Source organism: Platichthys flesus, chromosome 1, assembly GCF_949316205.1.
Source record: "Platichthys flesus chromosome 1, fPlaFle2.1, whole genome shotgun sequence".
In the NCBI taxonomy this organism is placed as follows: Eukaryota; Metazoa; Chordata; class Actinopteri; order Pleuronectiformes; family Pleuronectidae; genus Platichthys; species Platichthys flesus.
The window spans coordinates 9759393-9777141 of record NC_084945.1 but is presented as its reverse complement, the minus strand read 5'-3'; the positions used below and the strand labels follow the sequence as shown (position 1 = coordinate 9777141).

The 17749-nt window shown below is 41.1% G+C and overlaps 1 protein-coding gene across 1 annotated transcript in view; it reads right to left on the bottom strand.

Moving 5' to 3' along the window:
- gpc5a (glypican 5a) overlaps positions 1-17749 on the bottom strand; it is a 111241-nt gene that overhangs the window by 52306 nt on the left and 41186 nt on the right. The window contains exon 7 of the mRNA XM_062381764.1: positions 1422-1542. Coding sequence (XP_062237748.1) covers positions 1422-1542 — 121 coding nt within the window. The remainder of the gene's footprint in view (positions 1-1421; positions 1543-17749) is intronic.

Below are 17749 nucleotides of genomic sequence, written 5' to 3'. Positions count from 1 at the left end.
TTAGTTGATGACTTACAAAGCTTCTATCCCCACAGGGACTGACTGTGTTACTGCCTCTAACACATTATAAGGATAATACCAATATTAAGCAGTAAAAACATTCTGATACAAATATGTGGGCCAATATAAGGCAATGATTCCCTAAGATGGTTTGATATTTTACATTTGTACATAAACTATATTATTAACTGGAATGACACTCAGTAAAGTATTGTTCCCTTATTAAACCATATTTAAATTCACCAGACCAGTTTATTTACTTATTACTATCAGTCCCATAATCGTGTCTGATTTTCTTCATCAACAGCCATTAATTATTCTCTGAGAAATCCACAGTCATGGGGTCATGTCCCAGCCCTCCACAAAATTTAAGGGAAATCAGTTAAGTCGATTTTGCTTTAATCCTGCTAGCAAAACAAACAAACACCAACAGGACAAAAGCTCCTTGTCAGAGGCAACTGTACGTAAAAAGAGAAGGATGATGATGGGAGTTTTTTTGGTAAAGATCGCCCAACATTTACTCAAAACCACAAGCGAGTCCATAGTAACAAATTCAAGATGTAACATTGCACACAGAGAGACACATGTACCCAGTGCACGTCAACCAGGCAAATCAGGAGCTCTCGAATGGTTATGATACAGATTTATGTGTTCTGACACCCCACAGATGGTGTGAATTAGTCAGGGGGGGGTGCCAGCACGAGTTCAAGAGAGATGACCTGGCCTTCGGTCCGCCACTCGGGAAACCAAAGCAACAGATTCACAAATCTGCTGCTGCTGCTGCTGCTGCTGCTGCGGCAGTGAAACAAGCCAGAGACGGCTCCAGCAGCTGTTACTGAAACTACAGAGGAGAAAGTGCTCCCGTAAACTGCCATAATCTCATCATCTTTGAAAGATAAACAGCACTGAGAGGAGCCACAGTCGCACAAATGTGCATCAAAATGGACTGAGAGATAAAAAAGCTACATTGATTTTGACAAAGAGCAGAGGAGGAATTTTGTAAATACGAAGACGCACAATCGAGACCAAATGGGTTTCTAAATGCGTCGTGATTGATTTCATTTTTCAATTGCTGGATAGGATTTTGCATTTGAGAGTAGTTTTGTATTAGCTGGAAATTGCCGGTGAAAGAATTATTTCATCAAGAATTTTTTTTTTTATGCAAAAGTGTAAAGGGCTTCAGGTTTTTCGTGAAACCTTTAATCTCTTCACAAGATACCAGGTTCTGTGTATTTTACGGAATGAGCCAAAGAGCTGACGGGAGGCTTCATGTCCCACAAACAAACAGAAGAAAAGAGGATTAGCAGATTAACAGAAGGAGATATTTACTCTGAGGGATGGAAATATAAAAGTGAAAGAAAAGAGGAAATATAATACAACATGAACACACAGTAAATATGTACAGAGAAGACGTGACTCACCTGATTGATGTGTTTGAGTTTGTCGATGATTTGATTTATCACAGGGTCGGCGTCCTTCACCTTGACTTCTGGGTTTCCACTCTGAGCTTTTATCCCATTGCCGACCACACGGAGGGTGTAGCTGTGAACAAAGCAGAGGACACAGAGTCTGTGAGCATCTTAATACACCTGTCATCGGCAACACCACAGAAAAACAAGAGAAGTACAAGTGGTCCAAGGTAACTCAGTACCTATACCCAAGTACTGCACCTAAGCACAAATTCTTGTCCATCTTTTACTGCTTTCATTTACTTCATCGCCTTACCTGTGGTCAGTACTGTACTTTGTACTCCACTATATTTATTTAAGAGGTGTAGTTACTAGTTCATTTTCACGTTAAGATTTTATCCATCCATGCATTGTTTATACCACATTATCTATGTACTCCAAGATAGGGTCTATCTGATATTGGGCGAGGGGGGGGGGGGTCACACCCTGGACAGGTCACCAACGTATCACGGGGTCAACAAACACATACATTCACACTTACATCACACCGACGGTAAATTTAAAATCTTAAGAAGAACATGCAAACTCCACACAGAAAGAACCCCACCAAACATGTATATTTCACAGCTTTTGAATTCATATAAAACAGTTGCAGACTCCAGTATGAGTTCCTGGCCATGTTTTATTTGTATCTTAGTTGTTAGCAGTTCTACCTAAGAGAGACATTTCCCCTCCAAACATGGTTTATTTAAATGCATGAGTTCCATGAAGGTAAAACTCTGCAATATTTCACACATAAATACACAATTACATAAAAGTAGAAGAAATGAAGACAGACTTGAATTGGCTTTTCCTTAGTTCTTGCTCCATGAATCATCTCACAAGAGCTCAGATTTATCTTAAGAGCCTTTAGAGAGCAACTAAACATAATGTAGTTAAAGCTAACTCCACCTGGATCCGCAATAAAATGCCGCTTACACATAATAGAGTCAGTGCGCACCATATCATAATATCATAGATAATATCCTCTTTTCTTTATCTAACAGAGGAAAAGTCCCATTCATATGCTTTATCTCTTCTTCCAGGGAGTCTGGATTAAGATGAGGAGTGATTTCAATATGGATAATACAAAAAGATATACTTAAACACAGCAAACAGAATTAACCACAGAAAAGATGCAGTAACATATATGGAATCAACGGCATAAATTAATTATGGAAAATAAAACCACACGTTAAAAGCAATATAACCCCCCACCCCCACAAAAAAAAATTATTTGAGGCTTCATATTTCCTATAATATTTATTAGATATAAGAAATATGATATGAAAGAAAAAACACAAATACAACTAAATATAGAGAACTTTAAACATCTGATTGGACAAAAACATAAATGCAAATTTTTCAGTGCAAAATGTTCATATACAGGCAGTCACTGATATGTCTATTTAAGGGTAATATCTGTGGATAACATAGGCCAACAGATCTATCAGTAGGACTCTACATTGTAGTACAGTAATAGTACTTTACTGAAGTGGAGTACTTCTTCCATTACAGAGGAATTCACCCGTGATGTGTCAGAAAAGCAAACTCACCCCTGTCCCTGTGAACAAAATCAAACCTGTTATCTCTCCTTCTCTCCAGCAGCAGCAGCAGTAAAATATGATCAATAAAGTGAACTCTTAGAAAAATGATGTTGTGATTCATTTGAAGTCATCTGCTGAGGTTAAAGAGGGACTGTTGTTGTTGTTGTTGTTGGAGGAAACATGATTCACCCGCACATGAATGTGTGTCTCTGCTGCAGCGCTGAGGCTGTATATTATTTCAATGGTTAATCAAAACTATACATCAAACCCCACATACAACTATTAATCCACAGTGTGAGTCCACTATACCTTTGACAAAAATGTATCTATGATTTGTGCCCTGACGTTTCAATATGCAACATTAATCCTGGCTTTAAAGCACAGTGTTGTTTTTATGGCTTGGTAAAAGGCTTCAGTTCATCTCAAGGACTCCTCATTATTTAGTTTCAGTGACGTTCAGCTTTAATCGCCGACCACAACGCAGCTCACATCTCCATCACCACCACATTATCATTTCATCAAACTACCGGATCAAGGTAGAGTTGCATGTGGCGGAAAGTTCAGCTGAGTGTGTGTGTGTGTGTGTGTTTGCTATACCCAGATCGGAGATTTAAAAATAAAAACATACACAAAAATCAATCAGTGCCTAAAATGACTGGTGCGTGATTTCACAGCAGCTAACACAAATTTGATGTTCTCAAGCAATATAAGGTCAGAGGAGAAGAAAAAGTATGAATAAATAATGTTCAGGAAGCTTGTGTGTCTAATTTATTTAAAAGAAAAGGTGGGTGGCAGAACTCAACACACTCAGTTTGTCTGGGTCCTTGAGATGTAATGTTGATGTTAATTTGCTGCAAATCTGAGTGGGATTAGTTTGGGAAAAAAAATACATCCCAAGTCCTTTTAACTTGTTCTCAGTGGATAGTCTGATATGTAGTAGAAAAATTAACTAAACATGCTTCACAAACTATTTTGTATTTAGATAGTAAGCGTTTGAAGCCTTGTAAGAGACATTTATGACTTGTATTTGCATACACCAAATGTTTAAGACTTGAGCTGTTTTATGGTCGGCACTGTTAGGGTTGAAATACGGTGAGACCATTTGTTACTTAATTACCCATCAAAGGAAGGAGTGGATGTCTTCTTATCACCTAAGGAAACACATGTGAATCAGCTGTTAATGTTTAGATTCCTCTCCTTCCCCCACCGTGGATCCTGTCTGGATTGGTTCAGAGGGACAGCCCTCAGTCCTCCTATATAAGATCTGTGCTTTTGACTGTTCTCCATCCTCACTCTGAGACCCTTGTGGTTTCCCTGTGTTGATCCTTTCTGCAGAAAGCCCCTTATTAAATACACGTAGATAACTTTGTTGTTTCCAGCCTCTTGTATCTCCAGATTTCCATCACAGATATTAACATTTTTTTCCTAATTATCTCCTTCTCGTCTTTCTATGGCCTCTGTCCTTGTCAGCTCTGCTGTGGCTGCCGTCAAATAAAATATTAACACGAACATTTCGAATGTGTCTGCAGTGGCGGCGCTTTGAGCATCTGGTCTTTAAATCATCAAAGATAACATTTATAAAAAAAGAGTTTGTTTGGTAGATTGAAACAAAAAAATATGACGCAACATGTGAGGTTATTGAATCAAAGATAGATATTACTGAGGTTTACTGTTGGGAGCTGGGGCCCGGGGGATAGCGGGTGGCCCACAAACCAAAAAGACGGGGGTTTGACCCCATCCTCTAGTCTGTTGTGGAAATTGTCCTGATGCAAGATACTGGACCCCAAATTACCCCTGATGGCTGCACTGACAGCGTATGAATGCTGTCCGATAGGGTAAAAACCACAGTTTATATAGAGGTGTATAATGTGTGTGTGAATGGATGGATGCTACTTTTCCTGAAAAGCGCTTTGGGTGATCGCTATCTAAGCTATTTGAAGACAAGCTATACAAACAGAATGATTAACCATTGGGATCCGACTTGCTCCACTGAGTGTGCCACGTGTCATTTAATTTCCTTTCAAATTTATTTTAAAATCCTAATAATTAATTTGATACAAAAGATGTTGGTGCGTGGACCTTTCTTCACCCAAAGCTGAGTAATGAGGGGAGAAGTTTGCTCACATTGAAGAGATTTTAGATGCAAGAGGATGGAAACATGATCACCAGCTGCAGTTCGGAGTAACCGGCCTGTTGCGTTGCCTGTCGACAGAAAGTTCTCTGATTTTCTGCCATGACACGATCCCTTTGAATAACTGGACTTCTCGAGCGCAAGCTAAACCTATTGATCGATCAGAATGTGAGAGTGAAAGTGAAGGCCCATGTTAGCTCGGTGCAGCAGGCGCCTGTGGCTGGATGCTGACATGTCGGGACTAAGCTGCACCTGATCCATGTATAATGCAGCCATGATTCAGCTGCCTCCAGCTCTGTTTAATCCCCGGACACACCTGCTGAGATTGAGATTGTACGTGTAACAACCGGAAACACCATGGTCCTCGTTGAGTCTCGCACTTCTATAAATTGTTAAGAGAAAAACAATCAGTAGCAAAGGAAGTTTCCATGGCTCAAGTGCTGCACTTGTAGCCCCACGATAATCTCCTATGTTGCTGAGAGTTATCAAGAGATGCCGTTCTATGTGACAAATAGCACAAAGGTGAACCTCTTCATGACTATTGCTGCAGTCGTTTTCCTCCTCTCTGTACTCTGTGCTTAAAAGCAGATTGAGGAGATTACATCAGAGCCATCTGTGCACAGTTACACACGATGAAACTGTGCACAGCCCCACATCTGTAAAAAGTTATTACCTAAAAGTGTTTATAATGTGAGAACCGCTGCATGAATTAAGATGCAGTTAAATGTGAAGCATGTATAAAACATAATCATTGGTACACACACACACGTACACACACGCACACACACGTACACACCCACACACACACAGGCAGCTCCTCTTCCATCCAGTAAAGAATGTATTTCATTATACTACTGGGATCCATAACCTGCAACATATACAATCTGGTGCAGGGCTGGCAATGCAACACAAAAACTCTCCGGGGGTCTGACACCAGAAAATGAGGGTCTGCGGTTTAAAAGGTTCCACAGATAAAAACATTGATCACAGTCATCACATATTCTTCAGAAGAGCAAAAAGCACAGTAGCATCAAGCCTACAAGAGGATATCAAACAGCAGAGTGATTGCTCGTGTCTCTGTGGACCAGCAGCCGGATCCTGTAATCCATAACCTTCTCCCCAAAGGGACGCTTGGTTTGCATCACATCTCTGCTCACACTGCTCAGCCCTTAGATTAAAAATGTCATTTTATTCTTGGCTCTCATCCCCGTCTCCTTCAGCCATTTTTTCAGTAAGTGCAAAACCCTCACGTCTAGAACAAAGAAATCTAGAGGCTTGCTTTGCCTCATTCCTTGACTTCAGGACAGAGTGGGACTGGTGCGTAAGGGAATTTGTGCTGATCAGAGCACAGGAGGAGCAGGAGCCCGGCTCTGATCAGTCTGTGGTTGTGTGAAAAAAACACAGATGCGAGCTACCGTGCAGAATCGGATGGTTTTCTGTTTGTGATATTTTTGTCTCAGGTACATTATCGTATCTGTGTACTTCTGATAGTAAGAACAGGCAAAGTTGGAGAGTGGGGCATGAATTTGACTGTAACACAACGCAGGCAAATCAAATGAAGAGAAGTCTACAGAAGAATTTTCTTAACAACCTGACAAAAACACAGTTCAGGACAACAAAACGCAGTGCAAGTTCAACTAAATATAGAAACACTATGAGCTGCACAGAAAACACAAAATCAAGTTTCCAGGTGACAGCAAATAAATAACTGTTAAGACAACAACGTTTCTGCGATTATTGTACTTTTATCTCGTCTAATAAAGAATATGCTGTATACATATACACTGGTGCCCTCGCTGTAAAGCAGATACCTGCAATAATATCACAAAGTTGAAACCAAAATAAACTCCGCAATAACATATAGTCATTTGGAGCCATGTTAAGTACCCACTCTCCTTTTAGCTCGGTTTCCGCTTGCCACAAACTCCTCAGGGAAATATCTGCATATCTTTTGCAGCGATTCAGTGCTGAGCAGATATTATACAGAAGTATAATATCTGCTCAGCTGTGGTTGAAACCGAGAGTGGGGTGTCAAAAAGCTACGGTACAGGAGCTGAAATAAAGGTGCGTAAAGGTGAGGGGAGCTGCAGAAGGAGCCGAGCTCTTCAGGTGACCCTTTTTAACACTGTAATTTTGTCATTACATTTAGATTTAATATGTATTCATAATTAGAAGTTAATAGAGATTACATGTATAACATCTTAAATGTGATTCATATTTTTGCTGTATTTTTTATATGTGCTCTGTGTTGACAAATTGGTGGTGTTGTTTTATTTCTTATTTTAATCTGCATTAGTCAAATTAAGTCAAATTCACTACCTGGCAGAATTTAAAGCAGAAGTTTTGTTTGCATTATTCAACATTTACATTTTTTGAAATTTGCTTGTAGGTCTACAGACTGTTGTCTATGACACAAACTAAGAAGCAGTGTTTAAAGCTGCTGGGATTTAATCAATGAATGCAGCTAACTGAAGGTCATCATAATTCACGGGCAGCTCATGTGTCAGATCCATAACTGTGCTTCTGCTGCCTTTGCTGTATCAATAATGAGCTGCAACTGAGAATGCCTGTTAATTACTGGTAGTTAAACCCATTGTATTTCAATTACGACTTCACATAAATAATTACTGGGGGTGACAAATACGATTTTAACAGAAAACGAAACGTGTTATTTTCCTATACATTCGTTCCACAACGATCCGTGAAAATGAAAATTGGTTGTGTTAATGGAGAAATGTATTTTTTTTCCCCCGAGAGCACCTTCATCAAAATGTTATGGAAGGGGGAGTTCAGTGGCTCGTGAGATAAGCCAGGTTGACCGTGCACACATGTGCATGGCTGGCTGGGTTAGAAACAGAGCAGGCTAGAAGGTAATACCTAGTTGTCACAGAGGAAACGCACCTTCTGGCTCATCGCTGGGCGCTGAGAGGATCTGGGAGAGTGTGCCACTTCAAAGCAGCCTGTTCACTTAAACTCAGAGGGACAGAAAATACTTGAGGCAAGACAAAAGAACATATGCAGTTTATTGTGTAAAATCAACAAGAGGGCCATGCTTCAAACTAACATCTGCTTGGTGCAATAACCCGGAGTTAATATGGCAATAAAGAAAACAATACAAGGTGACACATCACCGTAATTAAATAATGCATCAAGATTTCCACACCTCCTGAGGGAATGAGTGCGTATGTAATCTCCACAGTCATACAGTAAGGCCAGACGTTTGATATATCGATAGAGACGTCGCATTTCTCTTTATGCACAAATGGAAAAACCAATAAATTGATTGACAAAACGTTCTCAGACAGGTTGTAATTAGGTATTTTCATAAAGGATTTTGATAATCAGGATTACAATGTTTGCTTTTATGTGTATCTAGAGCTGTGGACCTTCACTGGGAGCTGTGACAAAGAGGATAATACAACAGCACTCAACGTCGCCTCTGGCAAAGATTTAGGTCCAAACATCACTACTGCCATGTTTGTTCCAATTACCAGGAAGCCCTGATCCTTGAAGTTGTATTGACTTGTGTCATGAGAGACGTTGGAATTAGCCAAACAGAGCTGTTTGCACAAGGTGGCCACGGTAATTAATATGGTGTGGCGGTCGGTCGGTGGGTAATGGGCCTTTTGTGTCAGGAGTCTGATCTGTTATACTGAGATGATGTGGGTTTGCTGTTATGAAGAGACACAGTCGCTGCAGATTCATTTACTAAGTTCATCAGGATAAAAATAAGTTAACGCCTAACTACCATGTACCAACTACCAATGTGTGAACCCCTACAAAGCATAGCAGGAGGCTTTAAAGGCCCAGAATCTTCTTACTGGGAGGAATGTGGTTCAACATGAACACAAATAATCCAACTCAGGGATGGAAAACTTTCTCAGTTAAAGATTTCTCTGTTTGTGTTGGTTTGGCGAGATTTGGTTTAAAAATCAAGATAACAAAAAAGGTAGTGTTTTGACTGAATATATTTGTAAAGCTATTTTATTCATTAAATCCTCTCATACAGCTGAAGCCTGATTAATGTTTTCAATGGCTTAATAACGTGAACATGTTTAACTGGATTTAGGTTGGGGGAATCATGTAATCCTCAACATCGTGGTCTAAATTAAATATTGAAAAAGTAAAAAAACTGTTTTCAATATTTAACCAAAACCACAGTGTTAAATGTTCTCTAATGGTCTTTTATGAGTCTAAACATGCAAACACAGGACATATGTGACCTCCAGTGTTAAGTTGTTTACATTGAAACACAAAACCTCCTCTGCCTGGTTTTATGATGTGAGCTACTATGTTATTATCATTGACAGTTTACGAGATGGACGACATGACAGCTTACAAAAACTGAAGCCAAAGTGTCTTGATTACCCCCTGGTGGCTGGCAGCAGTATATGTCATAAACCCTGCCACCTCCATGTTATGGGATGGGTCATGGACCAAACAAAAAATCAAAGATGGCCCTTGTCATTTTAGGAGGAAAACCATCAAAATGTTTCTGGAAAGTTTGGTTTTGATTAGTTATTGCTAGAAAAACAAGGGGAAATATCAGCGGAGACTGGCCCGTGATTGGTCGATCACATGTACCAGTGGGGCTTTGATACCGCAGCTTTGTCCCCAGATTGTTACTGTATGCAAATGCAATTGATGGCATTTTGGCTTCATTTGTGGATAGTGGGAAGAAGTGGAGACACGTCATCCATCTTTATACAGTCTACAGTTCTAAAAGTGTTTCACACCTGTGTAATTTATCTGAGTATTGGTTTGGAACCGCCGTGGTGAAAATATTACCCATGGGGACAAGATCATCCTGAAACTTCCTGGATTTGGATAAATGCTGCCAGTGAATCTTCCCTCGTTCTCGTTAACAATGACACAACAGCTTGGATGGTGGAGAGATGGGGGGGGGGTTGTTGTTTATTCATTCACTCGTGTTTTTGTTACTCACGCACGTTACTTGGGGAAATTTGCGACTCGCGCTCTTTAAAACGGCACCGAGCCCCGAAATCCCCGCACGAGAGGAGCGAGGCGCGAGCTGGTAGCACAGACACTTTTCTAAATCCACAGGGGGGAAATCAATACATGCATCTATTTATTCTCCAGTTTTCTCGCTAACAACGGAACGCCGCCAGTGCACTCGGGCTGTTAACAGGTGGCGATATCAAAGTCAATGAGGAAATTTAAATTACGCACCTGTGCCTCAAATAGTGGCTGCATGTGGAAAACGAAGCTAATGAATGAGCGCTGACTGCCGCGTGTTTAGGTTTATCGAGCTCTGACACTGCTTTTGCGGCGGTAACCTCCCGCTGCTCCCGCCTCGCCCTGACAGTCACAACAGAGCTATTTATAAGTGTATATAAAACACATTCTTCCAATGCAGCATGTGGCCTGGCACTTCCCTTGACACCGGCGCCCAAAACAACACTTACCTTAAATCCACAGAAATCCATTATTCAGGCTTGTTAAGAGTGTATTATCGGTGTGATAATTTTCCCAGTGAGGATATGTGGCTGTATGTGAGAAACTCCATCATGCATGCTCTTAATGTTAAATAGATATCAGAGGTCCCCAAATTGCACTGGAACTTTTATAACGTCTCTTAAATATTGGAGTTTTATGGAGGGTAATAAGGACAAATGGAAAAGTTGGCTATCCAGGAGCCACAATGGCCTCATAAAAGCAGATGGTCATCGAAAGAGGGAATTTTAAAAGATGTTAATGCCCCACAAGGGCAGTAATGTTCAGGATTAAACAGATGTGGGGAGAGCCGGGCAGACGATAAAAGACACATCAGAGCTTTTATCTTTTATCTGTGATCAACATGCTCCCATCTAAAATAACGTTCGGCTGCATTTCCTGTACCCTGCATAAATACTGCATCGTTTCCATCTGTCTGGAAGTTTGATTTGACCGCAGCGCAGATAAATATCCGGTATAATTTTTTCCATACTGTTTTTCTTTCTTTCTGTCTCAGTCCAGTGCAGATTATCAAAAATAATCACTGATGATTTTTCTCTCTGGCACACAACGTAAGAGGCTTAGTCATCATTGCTACGTTCATCCTCTGGCCGAACTTGTCCAAACCTCAAAACCTGCTTCTAGAAGATGTGCAGAGGAGGATGGTTATGAATTTATGAGGGGCTCTGCAAACACGCATAAACAAATCAACAAGACTCGAGCAACACTCTCATTCCTGAGCTATCAAACAGTCAAAGCAGCGAGGATGTCAGGTTTAAAGTAAACACTTGAGCAATGATTGGACTTCCTCTCACGATACCAGTGTTTCCCATCCAGCACGGCAGCGGAGCCAAAAGGAGCTCAGATAGATTATGATCAGATTTGATGAAGCCTGCTTCAGCACTTTCCTGCAGAGATTTTTAAGCCAGGATATTAACATGTCATCTGTCAGCAGTGCTGCGTCTCTCTCGGTCTGTAAATGATCAGTCCTTTGCTTTCAAATGTCCTCCTGTGTGTGTGAGCGGAACGAAACAAAGAATTTCAGATTCTAAAATACATCAAGGTGAACAGAGACAGATCTGCACCCAGTTGATCCAACGCAACTGACAATTGGCTTTAAAACTGTTTTTAAAACAGTTAGAGGCATTTTGTCGTTGTCTGCAGTGATGATGGAAGAATTTAGCACAAAGACTACAACTAGCAGGGGCATGCAATTTTCCTGACATTAAAATTACTAAAAACCAAATATTGTTACTTTTATGATACTTACAGTAACATGCCTTTACTTAATCTAGTCTATACGGAAGTCAATAAAGAGAGAACATCTTAGAATAATGACTATAGCTGATAAATAAATGTAACATATTAAAATGTATTACATCTGCCGCATAAATACAGTAGAGTATTTAAAACTACAAATATGAAGTAAAAGAACTTCAAAATGTGTTCTTGAGTAAATAAACCATTACTTGCCAACACCAATTTAAGATACAGGTTCACTGCTATTGCACCTGGACATATCTTCAGCAGAGCTTTTGTGGTACTCTCTCACAACGTACCTAACACATTGGAGCAACTTGTGGTGAAGTGCGATCAGCTTGTGTTCCGCACATCCCAGTGCGAATCCCTGTTGGAAGGTTGATAGACAACATTTCGCTGAAGCTGAGGCAAGCACCGGTAGCTTTCTTCTTTTCATCAACACACATCTAACAAAGTCCTCCACACTTCAAACCTTCAGCTCAATACAATCGACCAAGGGGTTCACTGTGTCAGGAGATACGCGTTGTTTCTCTGTGTTGCAATGGTAGATTAAAGAATATAAACGTGAGGACAGTGGAGGATGCACTGTCATGGCCGGAGACGTTGGTCGGATCACGTTCAATAAATCCATCAAGTGATGTTGCCAAAAAGAAATCAATCTAAGCCTACGTCACACAGTGGAACTCCAGTTACTCCCTCTCTTCAGGCATAAGTGCATCTGAAATGCTAAGTCACAGTCGCTCTGGCTGCAGTCAGGTGAGTCAGAGATGCCCTCAGGCAAGCAAAGACAAAAAAGTGATAATGGAGGAAAAAAAACATGAAAATCATGAAACGTGGGAGCCATGAGAGGGATAACAACAGAAGGATCCCCTGCAGCACTTTACTTCAGATGTTTTCATCTGTATTTTACACCATTTGAACATGTACATTTAAGTTGCAAGAGTTCAGTGCTTAGCTTTTCCTCCTCTCCAGACTGGCAAGATCCTTTACTAGTTTAATTAACAGCAGCTAGTATCCCAATAAGCCAGGCTATTAGTACGCAGGAAGATCTCTGAGATAAATCAAACTCGAGAATACCAGACTGATGGGTTACCGCTGTTACCGGTTTAAATCCCCGCCCGGCTGAGACTGTTCCGTGTTGAGTTTTCATGTTCGCCTCATGTCATTGTGGATTTTCTCTGAGTGCTCTGACTTCCTCTACAGCCCAGAGACACGTAAACTGGAGCTAGGTTCACTGGAGACTCTAAAAGGTCTGCATGTAAATGATTGTCTGTCTCTGTGTCCTTGTCCTGTGATACACAGACGAGCTGCAGGTAAAGTGGTACGTTTGATGGATGGATGAATATTAGAATGATATATTAAATACATACTCCTTTGTACACAGTGTGAGGTGCCAAACGCTAATTCAAAGTCCCGTACAAACACCTGTGAGGCCAGTGTAAAGCTCTAATTTACACTATGTGCTCAGTCTCTTGTCCTCTAATTGTTTTGCCACAGCTGGCAGGAACAAGCAGCTGCATCTGCTGCTCCTCCCGCCGCCGACCGGAGATCTGCCGCTCTGCCACTACACCTCAGAGGGAACGCTGAGATCCACAGCAGTAAACAGCACATTGGCAAAAGGGACCCAAATACCAACAGTCTAATCACCGCTGTGAAATGCGTCTGTGGATATTTGCTCTCCCCCTCATTTGTCTTCCCCCTCTGAAAGGGGGAGAAAGCTGCTGCTAATGTTAAAGCGGCTCATAAACTTCCTGAAGAGCCTTGAAAGCTCTGAGGTGAATGACAGCTGCAAAACACCAGTCAGAGGGATCTGAGGTGAATTCAAGGCTTCGTCGGATTAAGAAGTCTTTGTGTCCCCAAGTTCAAAAAAGGAACGACAGTTATAACCTGGAGGTAAACAAGTGCACAGAGGCAAGAGTCGATGGAAAGTGTGGGGTGAAATACTCTGCTGTTCAATACGAGAGAAATATTATAATACAGTAGGACATGTGTCTAGTATAGAATAGAATGGCTATTAAACTACCATCAAACTGACATATCATGTGAGTGGCTCCTCCTGAGCATATTGACACAGTACTTCACATCTCGTTACATCTGTTAGTGCTTTAACATGGGGTTTCCTGTCACCACCGCTCCAGTAAACTCCAGGATTGCTTGATTTGTTCTCTGCTTGAACGCTGCAACTCCATGTGGGCACAGACAACTGTGTACCTATTAACACAGAGCAACCATCAAACCTCCGCCCACTCATGCTACGCTGGAATTAAAACAAACCTCAAGAAACAGCTGAAGGCGGAAGAAGAAAAAAAAGGGATGGAGTCAGAAGCAGCCCAGGAGTCTGGTGATGCTGATACAAGCGTGCATTTAAAGAAGGAGATGGAAAAACCACAGAGGCAGAATCCAGACACCTTGAATGTTGCTCAGGGCACAAACTGAGATGGAGGAAGCTGAGAAGACCAAACTGAAACCTGCTATGCAATGACTGATATACTGCATATCAATAAATACAATATATCTTTAAATATCATTCTGTCATGGTGTTAACAGGTTATTAATGCTAGTAAGTAACTGGTACGGTTCGGTTATGTCTCTTATATGTTCAATTTGATTAATTTCTCTGATGCAGCTTTGACTTTTAATCTTAGCCTGTATATAAAGAGGGATAATAATAATAATGACTTTATTTGTATTGCAGGGAACAGATTTTAAGAAGCATAAGAACATGTTCAAATGAAATTCAAAAAGAAAAAGACAGAAAAGAAGTGAGCGCATGGCAACTCCAAGATCTAGTAAAAGGTTGAAGCGTCTCCGATTCCTTCCACTATCCATAAATGAAGCTTAAATATCTCAGATAGGAACCCAGCAGTCCTGCACATTTGGAGCCAGAGTCTGTGCAGCAGCGAGCGAGGGATGGAGCCGCGCAGAGCAAAAATGAATACTTGAATATTTATCAGTGAGATAAGAATAAACTAAAATGACAGAATCCATCTTTGGGATAAATCTATTTGACGTGTACTTGGACGTTATAGTTGGATCCCAGTCCCATCCGATAACACGGGGGAGGCAGGATTAATGACATGTACGATCGAGATGCTTTGGCTTCACTTTTTAAGAGCAGTCAGATCGTCCATTTGTATTTACAGTTTATATTTTCAATACGTGACTTCCACATCTGTCAGGTTAACTGCTCCGTTCTGATAAAAATCACATTTGTTTGTTTGTCTAGATTCAGATGTACAGCAAAATAAAACCCCTTTCGGTTTAGGTAAGGTTTTCCCTTATATCAGATTATAACAGCCATGAGGGCAGGATTAACTCAAACTGAAGCTAATAAACCAGAACCTGATAGATTTAGTGTGTGTATGGCTCCACTGAAAGAGCTGAGAATGAAAGAGATAAAACACAGATTGTTTAACATTTTCCCTCCGTGTCTTGGAACCAATCTTTCTCCAGAGACAGAGAAACTGCTCAGTCTAAATCAATTTTATAGTTGACTGATCACAGAGCATCCCCACCTCCGTTCTCTGATGGCCTTATCTGTCTGTGTTTATGTTTCCACGCGGTATCTCCCCCAGCTCATCTCCGCACGGTCAAACGCAGAAGAATAATACAGCTGCACAGCCCCACCTCTTCTACCTCTCACTGCAGCTCTTAATGCTCCTGCTGAGGATCCACCACGGCTACGCCCGTCTCTCCATCGCTCTCTGTTTGACAATAAATCTGTCAATATGATTCCCCCTCAGGCAGCGGACTCAGTTCAGCTTCCTTTTTCGTAATTAAGGAAACGTTCAACAAAGAGCAGCCTTTTTTGGGATGCTGTGCTCACAGCTGCGGTGCATTCATTCTCTCTTTTCTCGAAAACAAACAAACATTTATCGGTTGAATAGCGATGAGACGCCGTGTGCACTCGAAAAGCAAACAAACCAGTTGCGAAGAAGAAAAGTTGATGTATTGACTAATTCGGCATGAGCATATTCAACAAAGAGCCCAAGCTGTTTTGGATTTGGATTCAGAAAGTAAAGGATTTAAGTTGCATGACAACTGACAGGCTGAATCCTTATTCACACAAACAGTCACATGCTTCCTTGTTGACCTACTCTCCTTCCACTGTCGGCCATAGAGCTCTGCACTCTCTGGAGATGATGATAATTTATCTGAAGATTGACGATTACGCTGCTTCACAACATCGTCACATGAACAAATACCTGCTTGAGAACAACTGCCCTCCCCCCCCCCCCCCCCCCCCTCTTCATAAATACCACCTCGTGCCCTCGGCGTGCAGCGATTGAACGCGAGCGGGGCGACGTGTTAATCTACTTGGAGAACGCCAGCCCTCTGGGTCGGCCGTGAAGTTTGGTGATTATCATCTGTCCCGTTACTGCGCTTTAACAACATGCCCTGGGCGCCGGGCGCAGCGATTAGGATTCAGTGCTTCCTCAAAGAGACTAATTTACCGCTGCCACAAGGTTCTTTCACGACAGCGTAGTGTGAGTGAAATTTAAATGTCAAAACAAGGCCGTCGCTGTTATTTCCTATTAGGGGGCAAAATCATTGGCTTCACAGTGACAATTAATCCTCATCCTGCACAAACATGACCACAACTGAATTTTATTATAATTGTGAAACCCAATACTTGTTCAACTATTTAACTATCATCATTATTGATTTATCCGCTGTCCATGTATAACTGAGTAAAAGAGGTGAGGTACCATCTAAAACCAAGGATTTTCAGTTTACTGTCAAAAAATGAGATGTGACATTGGTGTTTTTGCCTTAAAAAAACAATATGATTCATTTGGTTTATGTTGTTGGCCCAATCAATAAATCGAATAATCGGTTCAACTCCAAACAAAATTTTTAATATTATGGTCACGTCCAAAATCGCTCACTCAGTCACTCCTTCTGCTCATACTGGAGTTCCATGTTCCAAGTTCCAGACAGTATTTTAAGTTCTCCTCTGGTCTGTAAAGCCCAACGCATGATGGCATGTTGCTATGTTAGAGATCATCAGTGAAACAATACTGTTTGTGAGGCATTATCCTAGAGGATATGGACTTGAGCTAGTTTGCTAAAAGAAAACGACTTTATAAACATGTTGTAATGGATCCTTTGCAGCTATAAATTAATCTGTTACAAATCATGCCATCACTAATCCGTCATAATCACCTGAGGGGTCATGTGGGGACAAAGGAAAACACAAGGGTGAGGAAATGTTCTCAGTTGTATGCTTTTATCTTAAATTGAACCATCATTTTCTGTCTTTTGTATCAATTATGGCTGAAACATGCTATTTTAATTGGTTTTGAACAATGTTGGATTTATGGAAATCCCTTCAGGAGCCCTCCTTTGTGTCTCCTGCCTGATTTACGATATATAATAATTCTGACTAAACATTCGGACAGCACGACAAAATGGCGAACTCGAGTCTATAGTGGACTATAAAGTGAGTAGTGAGTTATTTCAGACTCAGCCTTTGTCAAAACTGCCACCCGGATCACAAAAGAAGCGACTGCCACACGTCACTGAAAGGTTTTACAGCCATGAGCCGACAGACCTTCTTAATCATCCTGTGCAGCATCTCATGTGTGCGTAGCTGCTCTCTCTCTCTAAATAAAAAACCTTTAACTGCAGGACCATTTTTGAAGTCTCAAGAATAATTCATGCAGCATGAATTCAAGTGTTACAGATGTGTTGTAATGAGAATTTGTCTGGTTTATAACACAAATGAAAAACATTTCCCCCCTCCGTGCAATTCTGTAAACGTCAGATTGACGAATGGAGCGTGCATCGTATTTTGGATTTGCCCATTTTTGACTGGAGCGCGTTTGGAGGCGATGCAGTGAGCAGCAGCGCTAATCTTCACAACCTCTTCACACTTCTTCAGCTTGTGTCAACAGCGCTGTGAGTCA